The sequence below is a fragment of the Thalassophryne amazonica genome, chromosome 2, assembly GCF_902500255.1.
Source record: "Thalassophryne amazonica chromosome 2, fThaAma1.1, whole genome shotgun sequence".
Taxonomy (NCBI): domain Eukaryota; kingdom Metazoa; phylum Chordata; class Actinopteri; order Batrachoidiformes; family Batrachoididae; genus Thalassophryne; species Thalassophryne amazonica.
Window position 1 is genome coordinate 1,368,133 of NC_047104.1, and position 16,708 is coordinate 1,384,840.

A 16,708-nucleotide genomic window follows, 5' to 3' on the forward strand; every position below is an offset into this window, starting at 1 on the left:
TGTATTTTCATTTATATAGCACCAAATCACAAAAAAAGTTGCCTCAAGGTGCTTCACACTAGTTAGGTCTAACCTCACCAACCCCCAGAGCAAGAACACAGGTGACAGTGGTAAGAAAAAACTCCCTCTGAGGAAGAAACCTCAAGCAGACCAGACTCAAAGGGGCGACCCTCTGCTTGGGCCATGATACCAAAAAGGTTTACAACACAGAACACAACAACAGTTGAGAGTCCATGCAGGCATCCAGTCCACCATCAGAGGGGGGCATTGAGCCACTCGGGGGATGTGATCCTGCAGCGGAGTCCGTACCACTGAGAATGACTGGTCAGGTATGACGTCAGCCATGCAAGGGCACTCCCAGTAATCCCAAAATGATTTTCCAGCCTATCAAGTAGAATATGATGATCCACAGTATCAAATGCAGCACTGAGATCTAACAGCAACAGAACTGTAGTGGTGTCTGAATCCATTGCAAGCAGAAGATCATTCACCACTTTAGTGAAAGTCGTCTCTGTGGAATGATATTTTCTAAAAGCAGACTGCAGTGACTCAAAGAGATTATTCTCAGTAAGATAGTCTACGAGCTGCTGTGACACCACTTTTTCCAGAATTTTAGAGAAAAATGATAGATTTGATATCGGCCGATAGTTTTTCAATACACTAGGGTCAAGATTAGGTTTCTTAAGTAATGGTTTAATCACTGCAGATTTGAAACATTTAGGAACAGATCCAGAAGTTAAAGAAAGATTAATCATTTCCAGCACAGTCGGCCCAAGAGTGGACCACAGGTCCTTAAACAGTTTTGTTGGTATAGGATCAAATAAACAGGTTGTGCTTTTTGTAGATGTTACGAGTTTCATCAGCATACCCAGTGAGATACTATCAAATTCTGTAAATGTATGTAATACCTCAGTAGTGGCGCCCACCTCAATAGCAGGGTGTAGTGGCTGGGTTAAGGCATGCTGGGATATGTTTAACCTAATGTCTACTGTCCCTCTGACCCCCCACCTTCTTCCCCCTGGTCACTTCCACTGCACCCCGGACCTTGTCCCTCCTCACCCGGGAGTGTATTCAGCACCAGCCCACCTCAGCTCACACCTCACTGTAACTCCGACTGAGGTGAGAGGCCAGCTTCTGCAGCTGAAGCAGAGGAAAGCAGCAGGACCTGATGGGATCTCCCCGAGGCTGCTGAGGACCTGTGCAGATGAGCTCTGTGAGGTCCTCAGCCACATCTTCAACAAGAGCCTCAGCCTGGGGGTGGTCCCTACCCATGGAAGACCTACTATGTGGTCCCAGTTCCCAAAACACCGCACACCAAGGAACCAGCCCACTACAGACCAGTTGCCCTGACCTCCTACCTCATGAAGACCATGGAACGGCTCGTCCTGTCTCACCTCTGCACCATGGTGAGCCACACCCTGGACCCACTGCAGTTCACCTACAGGCCCAACATCGGGGTAGATGACGTTGTTGGGGGTCGTTCTCTCACCCACTTGGAGACCGGCGGGAGCGCTGTGAGAGTCAAGTTCTTTGATTTCTCCAGCGCTTTCAACACCATCAGACCAGTGCTGCTGTGGGAGAAGCTGGAGGACGCAGGTGTGGATGGACACCTCGCCGCCTGGACCATTGACTACTTCACTGACCGCCCATAGTATGTGCGGCTGCACGGCTGTCAGTCTGAGGTGGTAATGTGCAGCACCGGGGCCCCCCAGGGCACTGTCCTCTCGCCTTTCCTCTTCACCCTCTACACCTCGAACTTCACCTACACCACGCACAGCTGCCACCTCCAGAAGTTCTCTGATGACTCCGCCATTGTGGGTCGTGTGTCTGAGGGGAACGAGCTGGAGTACCAGTCAGTCATCATGGACTTCGTGGACTAGTGTGAGCACAACCACTTGTGTCTCAACACCAGTAAGACAAAGGAGATGGTGATCGACTTCAGGAGGAAACCACCACCTCACCCACCGGTGAACATTAAAAAGCCATCACTTGACCCAGCTATCTTAGCTAATTATAGGCCAATCTCCAACCTTCCTTTTCTCTCAAAAATTCTTGAAAGGGTAGTTGTAAAACAGCTAACTGATCATCTGCAGAGGAATGGTCTATTTGAAGAGTTTCAGTCAGGTTTTAGAATTCATCATAGTACAGAAACAGCATTAGTGAAGGTTACAAATGATCTTCTTATGGCCTCAGACAGTGGACTCATCTCTGTGCTTGTTCTGTTAGACCTCAGTGCTGCTTTTGATACTGTTGACCATAAAATTTTATTACAGAGATTAGAGCATGCCATAGGTATTAAAGGCACTGCGCTGCGGTGGTTTGAATCATATTTATCTAATAGATTACAATTTGTTCATGTAAATGGGGAATCTTCTTCACAGACTAAGGTTAATTATGGAGTTCCACAAGGTTCTGTGCTAGGACCAATTTTATTCACTTTATACATGCTTCCCTTAGGCAGTATTATTAGACGGCATTGCTTAAATTTTCATTGTTACGCAGATGATACCCAGCTTTATCTATCCATGAAGCCAGAGGACACACACCAATTAGCTAAACTGCAGGATTGTCTTACAGACATAAAGACATGGATGACCTCTAATTTCCTGCTTTTAAACTCAGATAAAACTGAAGTTATTGTACTTGGCCCCACAAATCTTAGAAACATGGTGTCTAACCAGATCCTTACTCTGGATGGCATTACCCTGATCTCTAGTAATACTGTGAGAAATCTTGGAGTCATTTTTGATCAGGATATGTCATTCAAAGCGCATATTAAACAAATATGTAGGACTGCCTTTTTGCATTTACGCAATATCTCTAAAATTAGAAAGGTCTTGTCTCAGAGTGATGCTGAAAAACTAATTCATGCATTTATTTCCTCTAGGCTGGACTATTGTAATTCATTATTATCAGGTTGTCCTAAAAGTTCCTTAAAAAGCCTTCAGTTAATTCAAAATGCTGCAGCTAGAGTACTGACGGGGACTAGAAGGAGAGAGCATATCTCACCCATATTGGCCTCTCTTCATTGGCTTCCTGTTAATTCTAGAATAGAATTTAAAATTCTTCTTCTTACTTATAAGGTTTTGAATAATCAGGTCCCATCTTATCTTAGGGACCTCATAGTACCATATCACCCCAATAGAGCGCTTCGCTCTCAGACTGCAGGCTTACTTGTAGTTCCTAGGGTTTGTAAGAGTAGAATGGGAGGCAGAGCCTTCAGCTTTCAGGCTCCTCTCCTGTGGAACCAGCTCCCAATTCAGATCAGGGAGACAGACACCCTCTCTACTTTTAAGATTAGGCTTAAAACTTTCCTTTTTGCTAAAGCTTATAGTTAGGGCTGGATCAGGTGACCCTGAACCATCCCTTAGTTATGCTGCTATAGACGTAGACTGCTGGGGGGTTCCCATGATGCACTGTTTCTTTCTCTTTTTGCTCTGTATGCACCACTCTGCATTTAATCATTAGTGATTGATCTCTGCTCCCCTCCACAGCATGTCTTTTTCCTGGTTCTCTCCCTCAGCCCCAACCAGTCCCAGCAGAAGACTGCCCCTCCCTGAGCCTGGTTCTGCTGGAGGTTTCTTCCTGTTAAAAGGGAGTTTTTCCTTCCCACTGTCGCCAAGTGCTTGCTCACAGGGGGTCGTTTTGACCGTTGGGGTTTTTCCGTAATTATTGTATGGCCTTGCCTTACAATATAAAGCGCCTTGGGGCAACTGTTTGTTGTGATTTGGCTCTATATAAATAAAATTGATTGATTGATTGACATCCAGGGGGAGAACATAGAGACTGTGGACAGTTTCAGATACCTGGGTGTTCACCTCAACAACAAACTGGCCTGGACTCACAACACCGACGCCCTGTACAAGAAAGGCCAGAGTCGCCTCCACCTCCTGAGGAGACTGAGGTCCTTTGGAGTGAGCAGGCCTCTGCTTAAGACCTTCTGTGACTCTGTTGTAGCCTCTGCTCTCCTCTATGCTGTCGTCTGTTGGGCCCCGGGCAGCACAGAGCGGGAGAGAAAGAGACTGAACAAGCTGGTCAGGAAGTCCAGCTCTGTCCTGGGCTGTCCTCTGGACTCTCTGGAGGAGGTGGCTGAGAGGAGGGTGTTAACCAAGTTCAAATCCATCGTGAACAACTCTATATATATATATATATATATATATATATATATATATATATATATATATATATATATATATATATATATATATATATATATATATATATATATATATATATATATATATATATATATATATATATATATATATATATATAATGTGACTAAAAAGATTAATCCAGGTTTTGAGTATACGAGGTCTGTTAGAAAAGTATCCGACCTTATTATTTTTTTTCAAAACCATATGGATTTGAATCACGTGTGATTGCGTCAGACAAGCTTGAACCCTCGTGCACATGCGTGAGTTTTTCCACGCCTGTCATTTGCGTCATTCGCCTGTGAGCAGGCTTTGAGTGAGGAGTGGTCCCGCCCCCTCGTCGTCATTTCATTGTCAGGAAATGGCGGAATGATTTGGGCTTTTTTTCCATCAGAATTTTTTCAGAAACTTAGAGACTGGCTGCTGGAAACCATTAGAAAAATTTATCTGGCTTTCAGTGAAAATTTTATGGGCTTCACAGAGAATAAAGACTGTTACTACAGCTTTAAGGACAGCTTTAAGGACAGCTTTAAGGACGCTCGGCGCGCCGTGCCGCCATCGAGAGCCACAAACCACCGGATCATTTCTAAACGGATGGCTCTGTGGAGCCTGGACCGTCGTGTGCACTTTCTCTGGTTATCACAAGAGCTGGACATCAACCATTTTCCGGCAGATTTCACTTTTAACAAGAGATTTTGTCATGGAAAGCCGAGCGGAGGCTTCGCTCGTCACGATGGATTCGCTACTGGAGCAAGACAAAACCACCTCCGTTTTGGTCTCACAGGTCGGCTTTGAGATGGCGTTCAGACAGCTGTCGGAGGTTTTTCCATCGAGTGATTATTCGAGAAATTGTGGATGTACCTGGACATGCCAGAACATGTCCCGTGAGGCTTCATCACGGCGTTGCTTTGCGCCATGCAGCACCACCGCAACGTGCAGAATTCCTCCGCACGTCTGTCTCAATGTTCCGAAAAAGTGCTGATGTCCATGTCTTTTCACAATTCCTGTGCTAGTCAGACGACGTCCCGGATAAAACACAGTGTCCAGTTTGGAAATGAACGACACATTCCACTGTTACAGGAGTTTTTGATACTTTTCTAATAGACCTTGTGTTTCTTATTGTTACATGGGAAACAAGGTACCAGTAGATTCAGTAGATTCTCACAAATCCAACAAGACCAAGCATTCATGATATGCACACTCTTAAGGCTATGAAATTGGGCTATTAGTAAAAAAAAGTAGAAAAGAGGCTGTTCACAATAATAGTAGTGTGGCATTCAGTCAGTGAGTCCATCAATTCTTTTTGGGTCCAAGGGCCGCAGACAGTTTGTAAGGCGACCCCCAAACTCTGAATTCAAGCCACAGTTCACAGTGAAGACAGTGAAGCATGGTGGTGCAAGCATCATGATATGGGCATGTTTCTCCTACTATGGTGTTGGGCCTATATATCACATACCAGGTATCATGGATCAGTTTGGATATGTCAAAATACTTGAAGAGGTCATGTTGCCTTATGCTGAAGAGGACATGCCCTTGAAATGGGTGTTTCAACAAGACAATGACCCCAAGCACACTAGTAAACCAGCAAAATCTTGGTTCCAAACCAACAAAATTAATGCCTCGCAGATGTGAAGAAATCATGAAAAACTGTGGTTATACAACTAAATACTAGTTTAGTGATTCACAGGATTGATAAAAAAGCAGTTTGAACATAATAGTTTTGAGTTTGTAGCATCAACAGCAGATGCTACTATTACTGTGAACACCCCCTTTTCTACTTTTTTTTTTACTAATAGCCCAATTTCATAGTCTTAAGAGTGTGCATATCATGAATGCTTGGTCTTGTTGGATTTGTGAGAATCTACTGAATCTACTGGTACCTTGTTTCCCATGTAACAATAAGAAATATACTCAAAACCTGGATTCATCTTTTTAGTCACAGAGCACTACTATTATTCTGAACACTACTGTATGTTTGTTTTACGGTTTAACTACTACAAAACAATATTCTAAAAAGTTCCTTTTTTCATAAAGACTGCCGCGCTCCCAGTCATATCACTTTTTCACATGCTCTGACTGAAAGGTTCTCTGTGCTTCCAGGAAAAAATCTGCAGAGTCTGGATTTAACTTAAAAAACAACTGTAATGATTCAACCATGAAAATAATGATTGTTACAGCTCTGACTCAGATCTACACGAAACTCCAGAACTGTGCTCGGACTTGTCTGTGACTTCAGCTTTAAATCAGATTGAGGTTTTTGTATCCATTTGATAAATAGTTTTTAATCCTCTGATCTTTGTGTGTGCAGGTTTGGGCCCTTGCAGCTGCAGCAGCTAGTCAGGACCTGACCCCAGATTCTGACCCAGATGCTGAAACTCCCTGGGCCCGACACCCGTTTGGTCGGCAACTGCTCCAGACTCTGTGAGCTGCAGCTCCTTTGTTTGTTGTATTTCAAGTGACGTCTGTTAAACGCTGGCTGAGAGTCCATGTCTTCTGTCTATTTTCACTCGACCATAAAGCTGTGACTGGAGAAGCAGCAGCAGAGTCTCTCCAGCTGCAGCAACTGAAGTGTAACTCCTTCAGAGTCAAGTTAAAAAGAAGTTGCCTGATGTGTTTGTGTTTCAGTTTGAACCATTACAGTCAGATAAGTGACGTGCAGACTCTGGCAATGATCTGCTGCGTGTTCAGAGCTCAGGCTCCACCCCCAGACTGCTACACGCTGTACGGTGGACACGGACACCAGTCTCCACGCGCTGCCATTTTCCCCCCACACCACTCACGATATGTGAGTCCAGGCAGGATTTTGCTCCTTCTGGTTCTCCATCATCTTAATAATTTATTCTAATGAAACACACTTTGTGCTGAACTAATCTTGATTAGTACACAGATGACAACGGAACTTGTTTGACGAGCCCAGCAAAACTGGAAACAGACTGACAGCCGAGTACAAAACAAAGACTGGAAAGGAGGGATACCTGCTAACCGATACAAGGGCTACCCGCTAACCGAGCGCAGAGACTGGAAAGGAGAGATACCCGCTAACCGAGTGCAGAGACTGGAGACGAGGGCTACCCGCTAACCGATACAAGGGCTACCCACTAACCGAGCGCAGAGACTGGAGACGAGGGCTACCCGCTAACCGAGTGCAGAGACTGGAGACGAGGGCTACCCGCTAACCGAGTGCAGAGACTGGAGACGAGGGATACCCGCTAACCGAGTGCAGAGCAGAGACTGGAGATGAGGGCTACCCGCTAACCGAGTGCAGAGACTGGAGACGAGGGATACCCGCTAACCGAGTGCAGAGACGGGAGACGAGGGATACCCGCTAACCGAGTGCAGAGACTGGAGACGAGGGATACCCGTTAACCGAGTGCAGAGACTGGAGACGAGGGATACCCGCTAACCGATACAAGGGCTACCCGCTAACCGAGTGCAGAGACTGGAGACGAGGGATACCCGCTAACCGATACAAGGGCTACCCGCTAACCGAGTGCAGAGACTGGAGACGAGGGATACCCGCTAACCGATACAAGGGCTACCCGCTAACCGAGTGCAGAGACTGGAGACGAGGGATACCCGCTAACCGATACAAGGGCTACCCGCTAACCGAGTGCAGAGACTGGAGACGAGGGCTACCCGCTAACCGAGTGCAGAGACGGGAGACGAGGGATACCCGCTAACCGAGTGCAGAGACTGGAGACGAGGGATACCCGTTAACCGAGTGCAGAGACTGGAGACGAGGGATACCCGCTAACCGATACAAGGGCTACCCGCTAACCGAGTGCAGAGACTGGAGACGAGGGATACCCGCTAACCGATACAAGGGCTACCCGCTAACCGAGTGCAGAGACTGGAGACGAGGGATACCCGCTAACCGATACAAGGGCTACCCGCTAACCGAGTGCAGAGACTGGAGACGAGGGATACCCGCTAACCGAGTGCAGAGACTGGAAAGAAGGGATACCCGCTAACCGAGCGCAGAGACTGGAAAGAAGGGATACCCGCTAACCGAGCGCAGAGACTGGAGACGAGGGCTACCCGCTAACCGAGCGCAGAGACTGGAGACGAGGGCTACCCGCTAACCGAGTGCAGAGACTGGAGACGAGGGATACCCGCTAACCGAGTGCAGAGACTGGAGATGAGACGAGGGATACCCGCTAACCGAGTGCAGAGACGGGAGACGAGGGATACCCGCTAACCGAGTGCAGAGACTGGAGACGAGGGATACCCGCTAACCGATACAAGGGCTACCAACTAACCGAGCGCAGAGACTGGAAAGAAGGGATACCCGCTAACCGAGCGCAGAGACTGGAGACGAGGGCTACCCGCTAACCGAGTGCAGAGACTGGAGACGAGGGCTACCCGCTAACCGAGTGCAGAGACTGGAGACGAGGGATACCCGCTAACCGAGTGCAGAGCAGAGACTGGAGATGAGGGCTACCCGCTAACCGAGTGCAGAGACTGGAGACGAGGGATACCCGCTAACCGAGTGCAGAGACTGGAGATGAGACGAGGGATACCCGCTAACCGAGTGCAGAGACGGGAGACGAGGGATACCCGCTAACCGAGTGCAGAGACTGGAGACGAGGGATACCCGTTAACCGAGTGCAGAGACTGGAGACGAGGGATACCCGCTAACCGATACAAGGGCTACCCGCTAACCGAGTGCAGAGACTGGAGACGAGGGATACCCGCTAACCGATACAAGGGCTACCCGCTAACCGAGTGCAGAGACTGGAGACGAGGGCTACCCGCTAACCGAGTGCAGAGATGGGAGACGAGGGATACCCACTAACCGATACAAGGGCTAACCGAGTGCAGAGACTGGAGACCGGGGATACCCGCTAACCGAGTGCAGAAACTGGAGATGTGAAGCAGAAAGTCAGTACTAATGGCTGTGATGTGTTTATTTCAGCCCAGTTACACGTCCAGCTCCATCACGTCAGGTTCCTGTTTCAGCACCTCTGACTCCATCACCACAACAACATGGAACACAGGTCAGACAACACAGTGCCACACACAGGCCAAGTGAAGAACTGCAGATTTCAGCCAAAAATGGATCTCTTACACACACACACACACATGTATAAACCCACAGAATTGCCTCTTTATAAGTTTTTGTTGGAGTTTTCACTTGGTACTTGATAATCACAGTTATTTCCAGCATCAACCAGCAGGGCTCCCGTAGGCAAAAGAAAAATATCTGTAGCACTGCAAGACATGGAAGCTCTCAGAAAGAAAGAATAAATAATTAAACAGAATAAGTAAATAAAATAAAATACCAGAAGGAAGAAAATCAGCTGTTGTCCCGCTGACAAACAGCAACGCAAGACTCAGAAGGTTCCCAGTCGAGTGCTGCGGTACCGTCCCTGTTATTTAACTTATAAAACATACATTCATATGAAGCAGTCTTTAGCATCATACTTACCCATTCTTTAAATTGTGGGGGTTTTCCAGTGTTTAAGAATAATCCTGGCTGCCTCTGAAACTCCATGTCTCAATAATAAATTATTTAATAATAAAAACACGCATTCATCACTTCGCTCACTTATGCAATATTGAGACACTGAGTGCAAAACTGCATTTGAGATTCACAAATATGTTGGTCGCTATTCACACTCCCGTCCAGTAGATGGCGGGGGGTGGTGGTGATGAGACTCATTTCCCATAATGCCTTTTGTCGCGTCTGTCAGTTAATGTACAAACCTTCAGAATTGGCGCATTGACACATTGTCTCTGTCAGTCCTGCCAATCTTACATTGTTCTTTTTGCCGTGATTCTCAAGCGTTTACAGGTGCTTCCATAACATGTCCCCCCTTTTCCCCGTCACGAGGCCCTCGGTCGATTCGCTCCTCCGCTCATACCTGTAGCCTGCGGACGGAGTCTTTCAGCTCGCTGGTGGTTTCTTTAATAGCCACTACATCGACAGCTGCCTCTGTTTGGTGCTCACTTCGGTTTTTCCAGCAAAGACTTTTTCAGTACTTTTTGTTTGGCAACTCTGTCAGGAGACTTGTCCTCATTTAGCAGTTAGCTTGTTCCAAGTAGCCATGCGGCTCGTATCCTTGAAATATTTCAGTGTTGCCATTTCTTATTGCCAAGAGTGTAGTCAAACCACTAAAAACTATTTTGGGATAAAGTCGATCAATATTTAGCTCAAGGCAGGTGGATAAATAGGAGTTAAGAGATTAAAATAGTAGCGAGTGATCTGAGCTTTCCTACAGCGTCGCGCGCGGCGTCCCCACATCACTCCAAACCCACAGAATTTAAACATCTGGAAAACATCTGAGCAAAATCATAAATTTACAAAAAATTTTTTTTGATCTTCTGAGATTAAAGTTATACAACTGTAAAACACAAATTGATGAGGAAAACATTCAGATGTTCTTAGTTTATGAAGTAAGAAATTTGTCCCTCGGTTTTCTAAATCACTTCGGTTCACAGGTCGAGATCCTGAACACGCCATCCCTTGGAGTGAGAACTCTCCTGAGGACTATCGCTATGGCAACCAGGTTTACACAGACCCAAGAGAACGAGAGCGAGAGCTGCACGACATGAACAAGAGGTGTGTCCCCTCCTGGATAAGCAGATGTGGTGCAGAGCTCTGTGCTGAATCCAGACTTAGGGTGATGATGTTTTGTGCGGCAGGCTGCTGGACCCGGCCAACACGTTGCAGTTTGAGGACTTCAAGAAGTGTTACGGGGAAATTCTGCACCGCTGGGGCCTGAGAGAGAAACGAGCCGACGTACTCAAGTTCTCCTCCTGCCCACCAGAACCTCACAAAGGCATCGGTACCAAATTCTCCAGACTTACAGCACTAAGCAGTCCAGCTCGTTAGACTTCAGCTGGTCGTGGCTGTGTACAAGTTCTCAGCTGCTCTCTGTCTTTCCTCCACTTGTGTCTTTGCAGAGTTCGGTGTGTATTGCTGTCACTGCCGGAGTCAGGCTCGCGGCACGCAGTGCGCCGTCTGCAAGTGGCTAACCTTCCAGTGCGCCATCTGCCACGTGGCCGTACGCGGCTCCTCCAACTTCTGCCTCAACTGCGGTCATGGCGGCCACACTACCCACATGATGGACTGGTTCCGCCGTCAGGACGAGTGTCCGGCCGGCTGTGGCTGCCAGTGCCTCCTGCAGAGCACCGTCTGATCGCCGCAGCGTCTCCAACTCCAGGCTAGCATACCTTCTGAGGAACAGGTGGCTCTGAGCGGCCTGATCTGTCAACAATTCAGATCCTCAACTCGCAAGCTGAGGTCACCCAAGAGGAGCTTGTGTCTTGGTGATGTCTCATGGTCACTCTTCTTCTGTGGACAGCCAACAAAAGGCATTGTGGGAAATGTAGGATGGCTTGGGCCAGTGACGTGTGCAGTTTGGTGCCAAACTGGCCTGAAGGCCGTCGGTTCAGGGTCCGGCCCTCAGGTTAGTCTTAAAGTTGAGTCTTGAAGTGGTTGCTGTAGGAAGCGTGGAACCTCAGTTCTGGGTTCTTAGAAGGCGCCTGAACCTGGATTCTCAAATGTCTGTCCCGTCTTAGTACTGAAGAGTGTGACGCTGTCCTGGTGGCTTCCCTCACTACTCAGAGGTTCACGAGAGACTCAGTGACCGAAAGTGATAATAAATGAGGCAAAATACTTATGCAGTCTGTTTTCTGTTTTCATTTTATTTTGATCATTTTGCTTTGACTTTGAGATGATGCACGTCTGTAGTTCGTCCTGAAGTAACTGGTAAAATAAAAACTGACATCTTGACTCTGTGAAGCAGATTTATTATTTCAGTCTGACACTAAAGCCGATCTTGACTTGAAGTTGACTGAAGTCTCCCACGTCCTCATTTTGAAGACTTTCTAAAGACTGAAGCAGCGTCTGCATCGTGCCCAACATGTTTTCACTTATTAAACATTCTGTGTGTGTGTGGTTTTATTTTGGAGGGGCGTCGTCCTCACAGAGGACACTTCTGCATCACGTCTGCTGCGACCGGACGCTCTTCAGTCTGTAAGAAAACAGACAGGTTTCCGTTAAACTGATAAGACACACGACGCCACAAACCTCTTCATTCATCCAAGCGGCCGCGCGTCTGCAGGTTGACCCCAAAGCGGCCCTTCAGAGCTTTGTTTATGCAAAGGTCAAGGTCATTGGGGTTAAAAACTTTTTGTTTTTTTACTTTTCTATTCTGATGTTGAATGTTCTGTTTGAAAGGACAAACTTTCACTTATTGGCATCAAATGGTCTTAAAACAATATCACGGTGATAACAGTGAAAATATCGCACAGGAAAATTTTATCATGACTGACTCATGGAGACAGACTCTTGTCATTGGACAGATAAGGTCATCTGCCAACAGTCAATCACTCAGGTCAAGGTCACTGGTGTCAAAGGTCATGCCTGCCCACCTCTTTGTTGGCTGACCCCTCCCATGGGCCATTCTGTCTCAGACCCCCCCAAAAGTGATTTTAAACCTCATCCCACTCAGATTTTTATGAAATATGGTATGTTGGTGGTCCTTGGTGGAAAAAGGATCAGATATCACCATTTTTAAATTCACTTTTTCATAAAAAAGTGGGAAGTGAATTTATAGATTCGTGATATCGATGAACCGTTTGTCCGATTGGACTGAAATGTGAAAATTAGCCTTTTCCCACCAAGAACTACCAATATACCACATTTCATAAAAATCTGAGCGGGGTGAGGTTCAACGCTTTGGGTGCACTGATGTGGAATGACCCCTGTGACCTTTTAGCTGATTTCTGTCACCCTTTGGATGCTGATGAAAGTTGATACTAAAACTGCCTTAAAAATCATCATTTTGGTCAAAGTCAAGGAATTTGAACCAAATGTGCCACACAGATTGATTCCAGAATTGCCCTGACAAGTTCAACTCGGGCGTGAAGGTCATCTGGTCACATCTTGACCTGCTGTGGCCACTTCATGCCCATGACTCCTATTATCTAGTTGTTACATTTTATTTACAAAGATATTTTTTTTGTGTGTTTTCAGGTTAAATTTACTTGAACATAAGAAATGATCAATAATCAGACTCCATGTCACTGTGTGTGGTTTTTCTCTCTGTGACCTCTGACCTTTTAAGCAGCTCTTCGGTCGTCATCTGTCCGTCTTCATCGCTGTCGTCCGAGTTGCTGTTTGTCTCCTTACTCTTCCTCTGCTTCCCCTTATGTTTCTTCTTCTTGTGTTTCTTCTTCTGGGGATTAAAAACAGACCAAATGGACTTGAAGACAGACTGAGACAAGCCAGATGTCTGATGGAACAAAATCTTTTCTACCTTCTCCTTCTTGTGTTTGTAGTGCTTCTTGTTCTTGTGCTTTCTGTCTTTGCTCTTCGTGCTCACTTTCACCTCCTCACCGGGGATGGTGGCGCCTCCTCTGGCTGAACAAGGAATAACAGTTTGTGGTTGACCTTTGCACCAACACCACAGCTACCCCTCAGTCTGGGTTCACGTCCACCAAGAACACAGATGTATTTAATTTATGGACAAGTGTACAGGCGAACTGACGTCATTAAAGACAGACGGCTCCATTAAACACTGAAGCATTTCCTCACCATGCGCACACGAAAGAGGCGGCAGCTTCGGCCCAAACTCCTCCTGTTCCTGCTTTGAGACAGACCCTTCAAGAGAAACACAGTGAAAGACGACTCAGTAGATGTTACACAGACTGACGTGTCTGTTTGTTAGCACAACACCTCAAAACCTATGGATTTCACTTAAATTTGTCGAGTAGATAAATAATGTTCATGGACGTACCGAAAAGTTTTCACAGCGCTTCACTTTTTCCACATTTTACGTTACAGCCTTATTCCAAAATGGATTAATTTTTTTCCCTCAAAATTCTTCTCTCGCAGAACCCATAATGACATCAAACATTCTCTGACATCTCTCACTCTACTACCTCTACTGGTGGTTGGCTCTCACTGCGGTATTGTATCACTTCCTGTTCCGGAGCACAGCAGTGTTTTTCTGTATCTGTTAGCTGTTTAATCTGCGCAGTTAGATTGATCTAGTTATCTAGATTACGATTTGTTTCACACTGTAATCTTTACGTGCCTTAACTAAAGCACTCCCTCTGCTGAATCACCTCTAAATTATTTACACATTATTCACTTTGTGTGGTTTTAGGAATCAGCTAGCTTAGCGCAGCTACTAGCTCTTAGCCAGTTTAGCATGGCGGCTTCTCCTGTCTCTCCCGCACTTTTCTGCTCTGGGTGTGAAATGTTTAGTTATTCCTCGGCCTCCTTTAGCAGTAATGGTACTTGTAATAAGTGTAGCTTATTCGTAGCTTTGGAGGCCAGGCTGGGCGAATTGGAGACTCGGCTCCGGACTGCAGAAAATTCTACAGCTAGCCAGGCCCCTGTAGTTGGTGCGGACCAAGGTAGCTTAGCCGCCGTTAGTTCCCTCCCGGCAGATCCCAAGCAGCCGGGAAAGCAGGCCGACTGGGTGACTGTGAGGAGGAAGCGTAGTCTTAAACAGAAGCCCCATGTACACCACCAACCCGCTCACATTTCTAACCGTTTTTCCCCACTCGGCGACACACCCGCCGAGGAACAAACTCTGGTTATTGGCGACTCTGTTTTGAGAAATGTGAAGTTAGCGACACCAGCAACCATAGTCAACTGTCTTCCGTGGGTCAGAGCAGGCGACACTGAAGGAAATTTGAAACTGCTGGCTAAGGCTAAGCGTAAATTTGGTAAGATTGTAATTCACGTCGGCAGTAATGACACCCGGTTACGCCAATCGGAGGTCACTAAAATTAACATTGAATCGGTGTGTAACTTTGCAAAAACAATGTCGGACTCTGTAGTTTTCTCTGGGCCCCTCCCCAATCGGACCGGGAGTGACATGTTTAGCCGCATGTTCTCCTTGAATTGCTGGCTGTCTGAGTGGTGTCCAAAAAATGAGGTGGGCTTCATAGATAATTGGCAAAGCTTCTGGGGAAAACCTGGTCTTGTTAGGAGAGACGGCATCCATCCCACTTTGGATGGAGCAGCTCTCATTTCTAGAAATCTGGCCAATTTTCTTAAATCCTCCAAACCGTGACTATCCAGGGTTGGGACCAGGAAGCAGAGTTGTAGTCTTACACACCTCTCTGCAGCTTCTCTCCCCCTGCCATCCCCTCATTACCCCATCCCCGTAGAGACGGTGCCTGCTCCCAGACCACCAATAACCAGCAAAAATCTGTTTAAGCATAAAAATTCAAAAAGAAAAAATCATATAGCACCTTCAACTGCACCACAGACTAAAACAGTTAAATGTGGTCTATTAAACATTAGGTCTCTCTCTTCTAAGTCCCTGTTAGTAAATGATATAATAATTGATCAACATATTGATTTATTCTGCCTTACAGAAACCTGGTTACAGCAGGATGAATATGTTAGTTTAAATGAGTCAACACCCCCGAGTCACACTAACTGTCAGAATGCTCGTAGCACGGGCCGAGGCGGAGGATTAGCAGCAATCTTCCATTCCAGCTTATTAATTAATCAAAAACCCAGACAGAGCTTTAATTCATTTGAAAGCTTGTCTCTTAGTCTTGTCCATCCAAATTGGAAGTCCCAAAAAACAGTTTTATTTGTTATCTATCATCCACCTGGTCGTTACTGTGAGTTTCTCTGTGAATTTTCGGACCTTTTGTCTGACTTAGTGCTTAGCTCAGATAAGATAATTATAGTGGGCGATTTTAACATCCACACTGATGCTGAGAATGACAGCCTCAACACTGCATTTAATCTATTATTAGACTCTATTGGCTTCGCTCAAAATGTAAATGAGTCCACCCACCACTTTAATCATATCTTAGATCTTGTTCTGACTTATGGTATGGAAATAGAAGACTTAACAGTATTCCCTGAAAACTCCCTTCTGTCTGATCATTTCTTAATAACATTTACATGTACTCTGATGGACTACCCAGCAGTGGGGAATAAGTTTCATTACACTAGAAGTCTTTCAGAAAGCGCTGTAACTAGGTTTAAGGATATGATTCCTTCTTTATGTTCTCCAATGCCATATACCAACACAGGGCAGAGTAGCTACCTAAACTCTGTGAGTGAGATAGATTATTTTCGTCAATAGTTTTATATCCTCATTGAGGACAACTTTGGATGCTGTAGCTCCTCTGAAAAAGAGAGCCTTAAATCAGAAGTGCCTGACTCCGTGGTATAACTCACAAACTCGCAGCTTAAAGCAGATACCCGTAAGTTGGAGAGGAAATGGCGTCTCACTAATTTAGAAGATCTTCACTTAGCCTGGAAAAAGAGTCTGTTGCTCTATAAAAAAGCCCTCCGTAAAGCTAGGACATCTTACTACTCATCACTAATTGAAGAAAATAAGAACAACCCCAGGTTTCTTTTCAGCACTGTAGCCAGGCTGACAAAGAGTCAGAGCTCTATTGAGCCGAGTATTCCTTTAACTTTAACTAGTAATGACTTTCTTTGCTAATAAAATGTTAACTATTAGAGAAAAAATTACTCATAACCATCCCAAAGACATATCGTTCTCTTTGGCTGCTTTCAGTGATGCCAGTATTTGGTTAGACTCTTTCTCTCCGATTGTTCT

The 16,708-nt window shown here is 45.9% G+C and overlaps 2 protein-coding genes across 4 annotated transcripts in view; one reads left to right on the forward strand and one right to left on the reverse strand.

Moving 5' to 3' along the window:
* Positions 1–11,892, forward strand: part of wdr59 (WD repeat domain 59) — a 51,314-nt gene extending 39,422 nt beyond the window's left edge. For both annotated transcript variants that reach the window (XM_034182912.1, XM_034182919.1), the window contains 6 exons: positions 6,463–6,575; positions 6,780–6,939; positions 9,070–9,151; positions 10,596–10,716; positions 10,800–10,942; positions 11,061–11,892. In XM_034182912.1, the coding sequence (XP_034038803.1) occupies positions 6,463–6,575; positions 6,780–6,939; positions 9,070–9,151; positions 10,596–10,716; positions 10,800–10,942; positions 11,061–11,296 (855 nt within the window). In that variant the 3' untranslated portion in view covers positions 11,297–11,892. The remainder of the gene's footprint in view (positions 1–6,462; positions 6,576–6,779; positions 6,940–9,069; positions 9,152–10,595; positions 10,717–10,799; positions 10,943–11,060) is intronic.
* Positions 11,893–11,964: 72 nt separating this feature from the next.
* gpatch1 (G patch domain containing 1) overlaps positions 11,965–16,708 on the reverse strand; it is a 77,633-nt gene continuing 72,889 nt past the window's right edge. The window contains exons 17-20 of one of the 2 annotated variants that reach the window (XM_034182928.1): positions 13,699–13,764; positions 13,421–13,524; positions 13,221–13,339; positions 11,965–12,133 (exon numbers count right to left, since the gene is read on the reverse strand). In XM_034182928.1, the coding sequence (XP_034038819.1) occupies positions 12,103–12,133; positions 13,221–13,339; positions 13,421–13,524; positions 13,699–13,764 (320 nt within the window). In that variant the 3' untranslated portion in view covers positions 11,965–12,102. Of the gene's footprint in view, positions 12,134–13,220; positions 13,340–13,420; positions 13,586–13,698; positions 13,765–16,708 lie in introns of those variants that run through there. The other variant, XR_004563993.1, reaches the window with a different exon arrangement.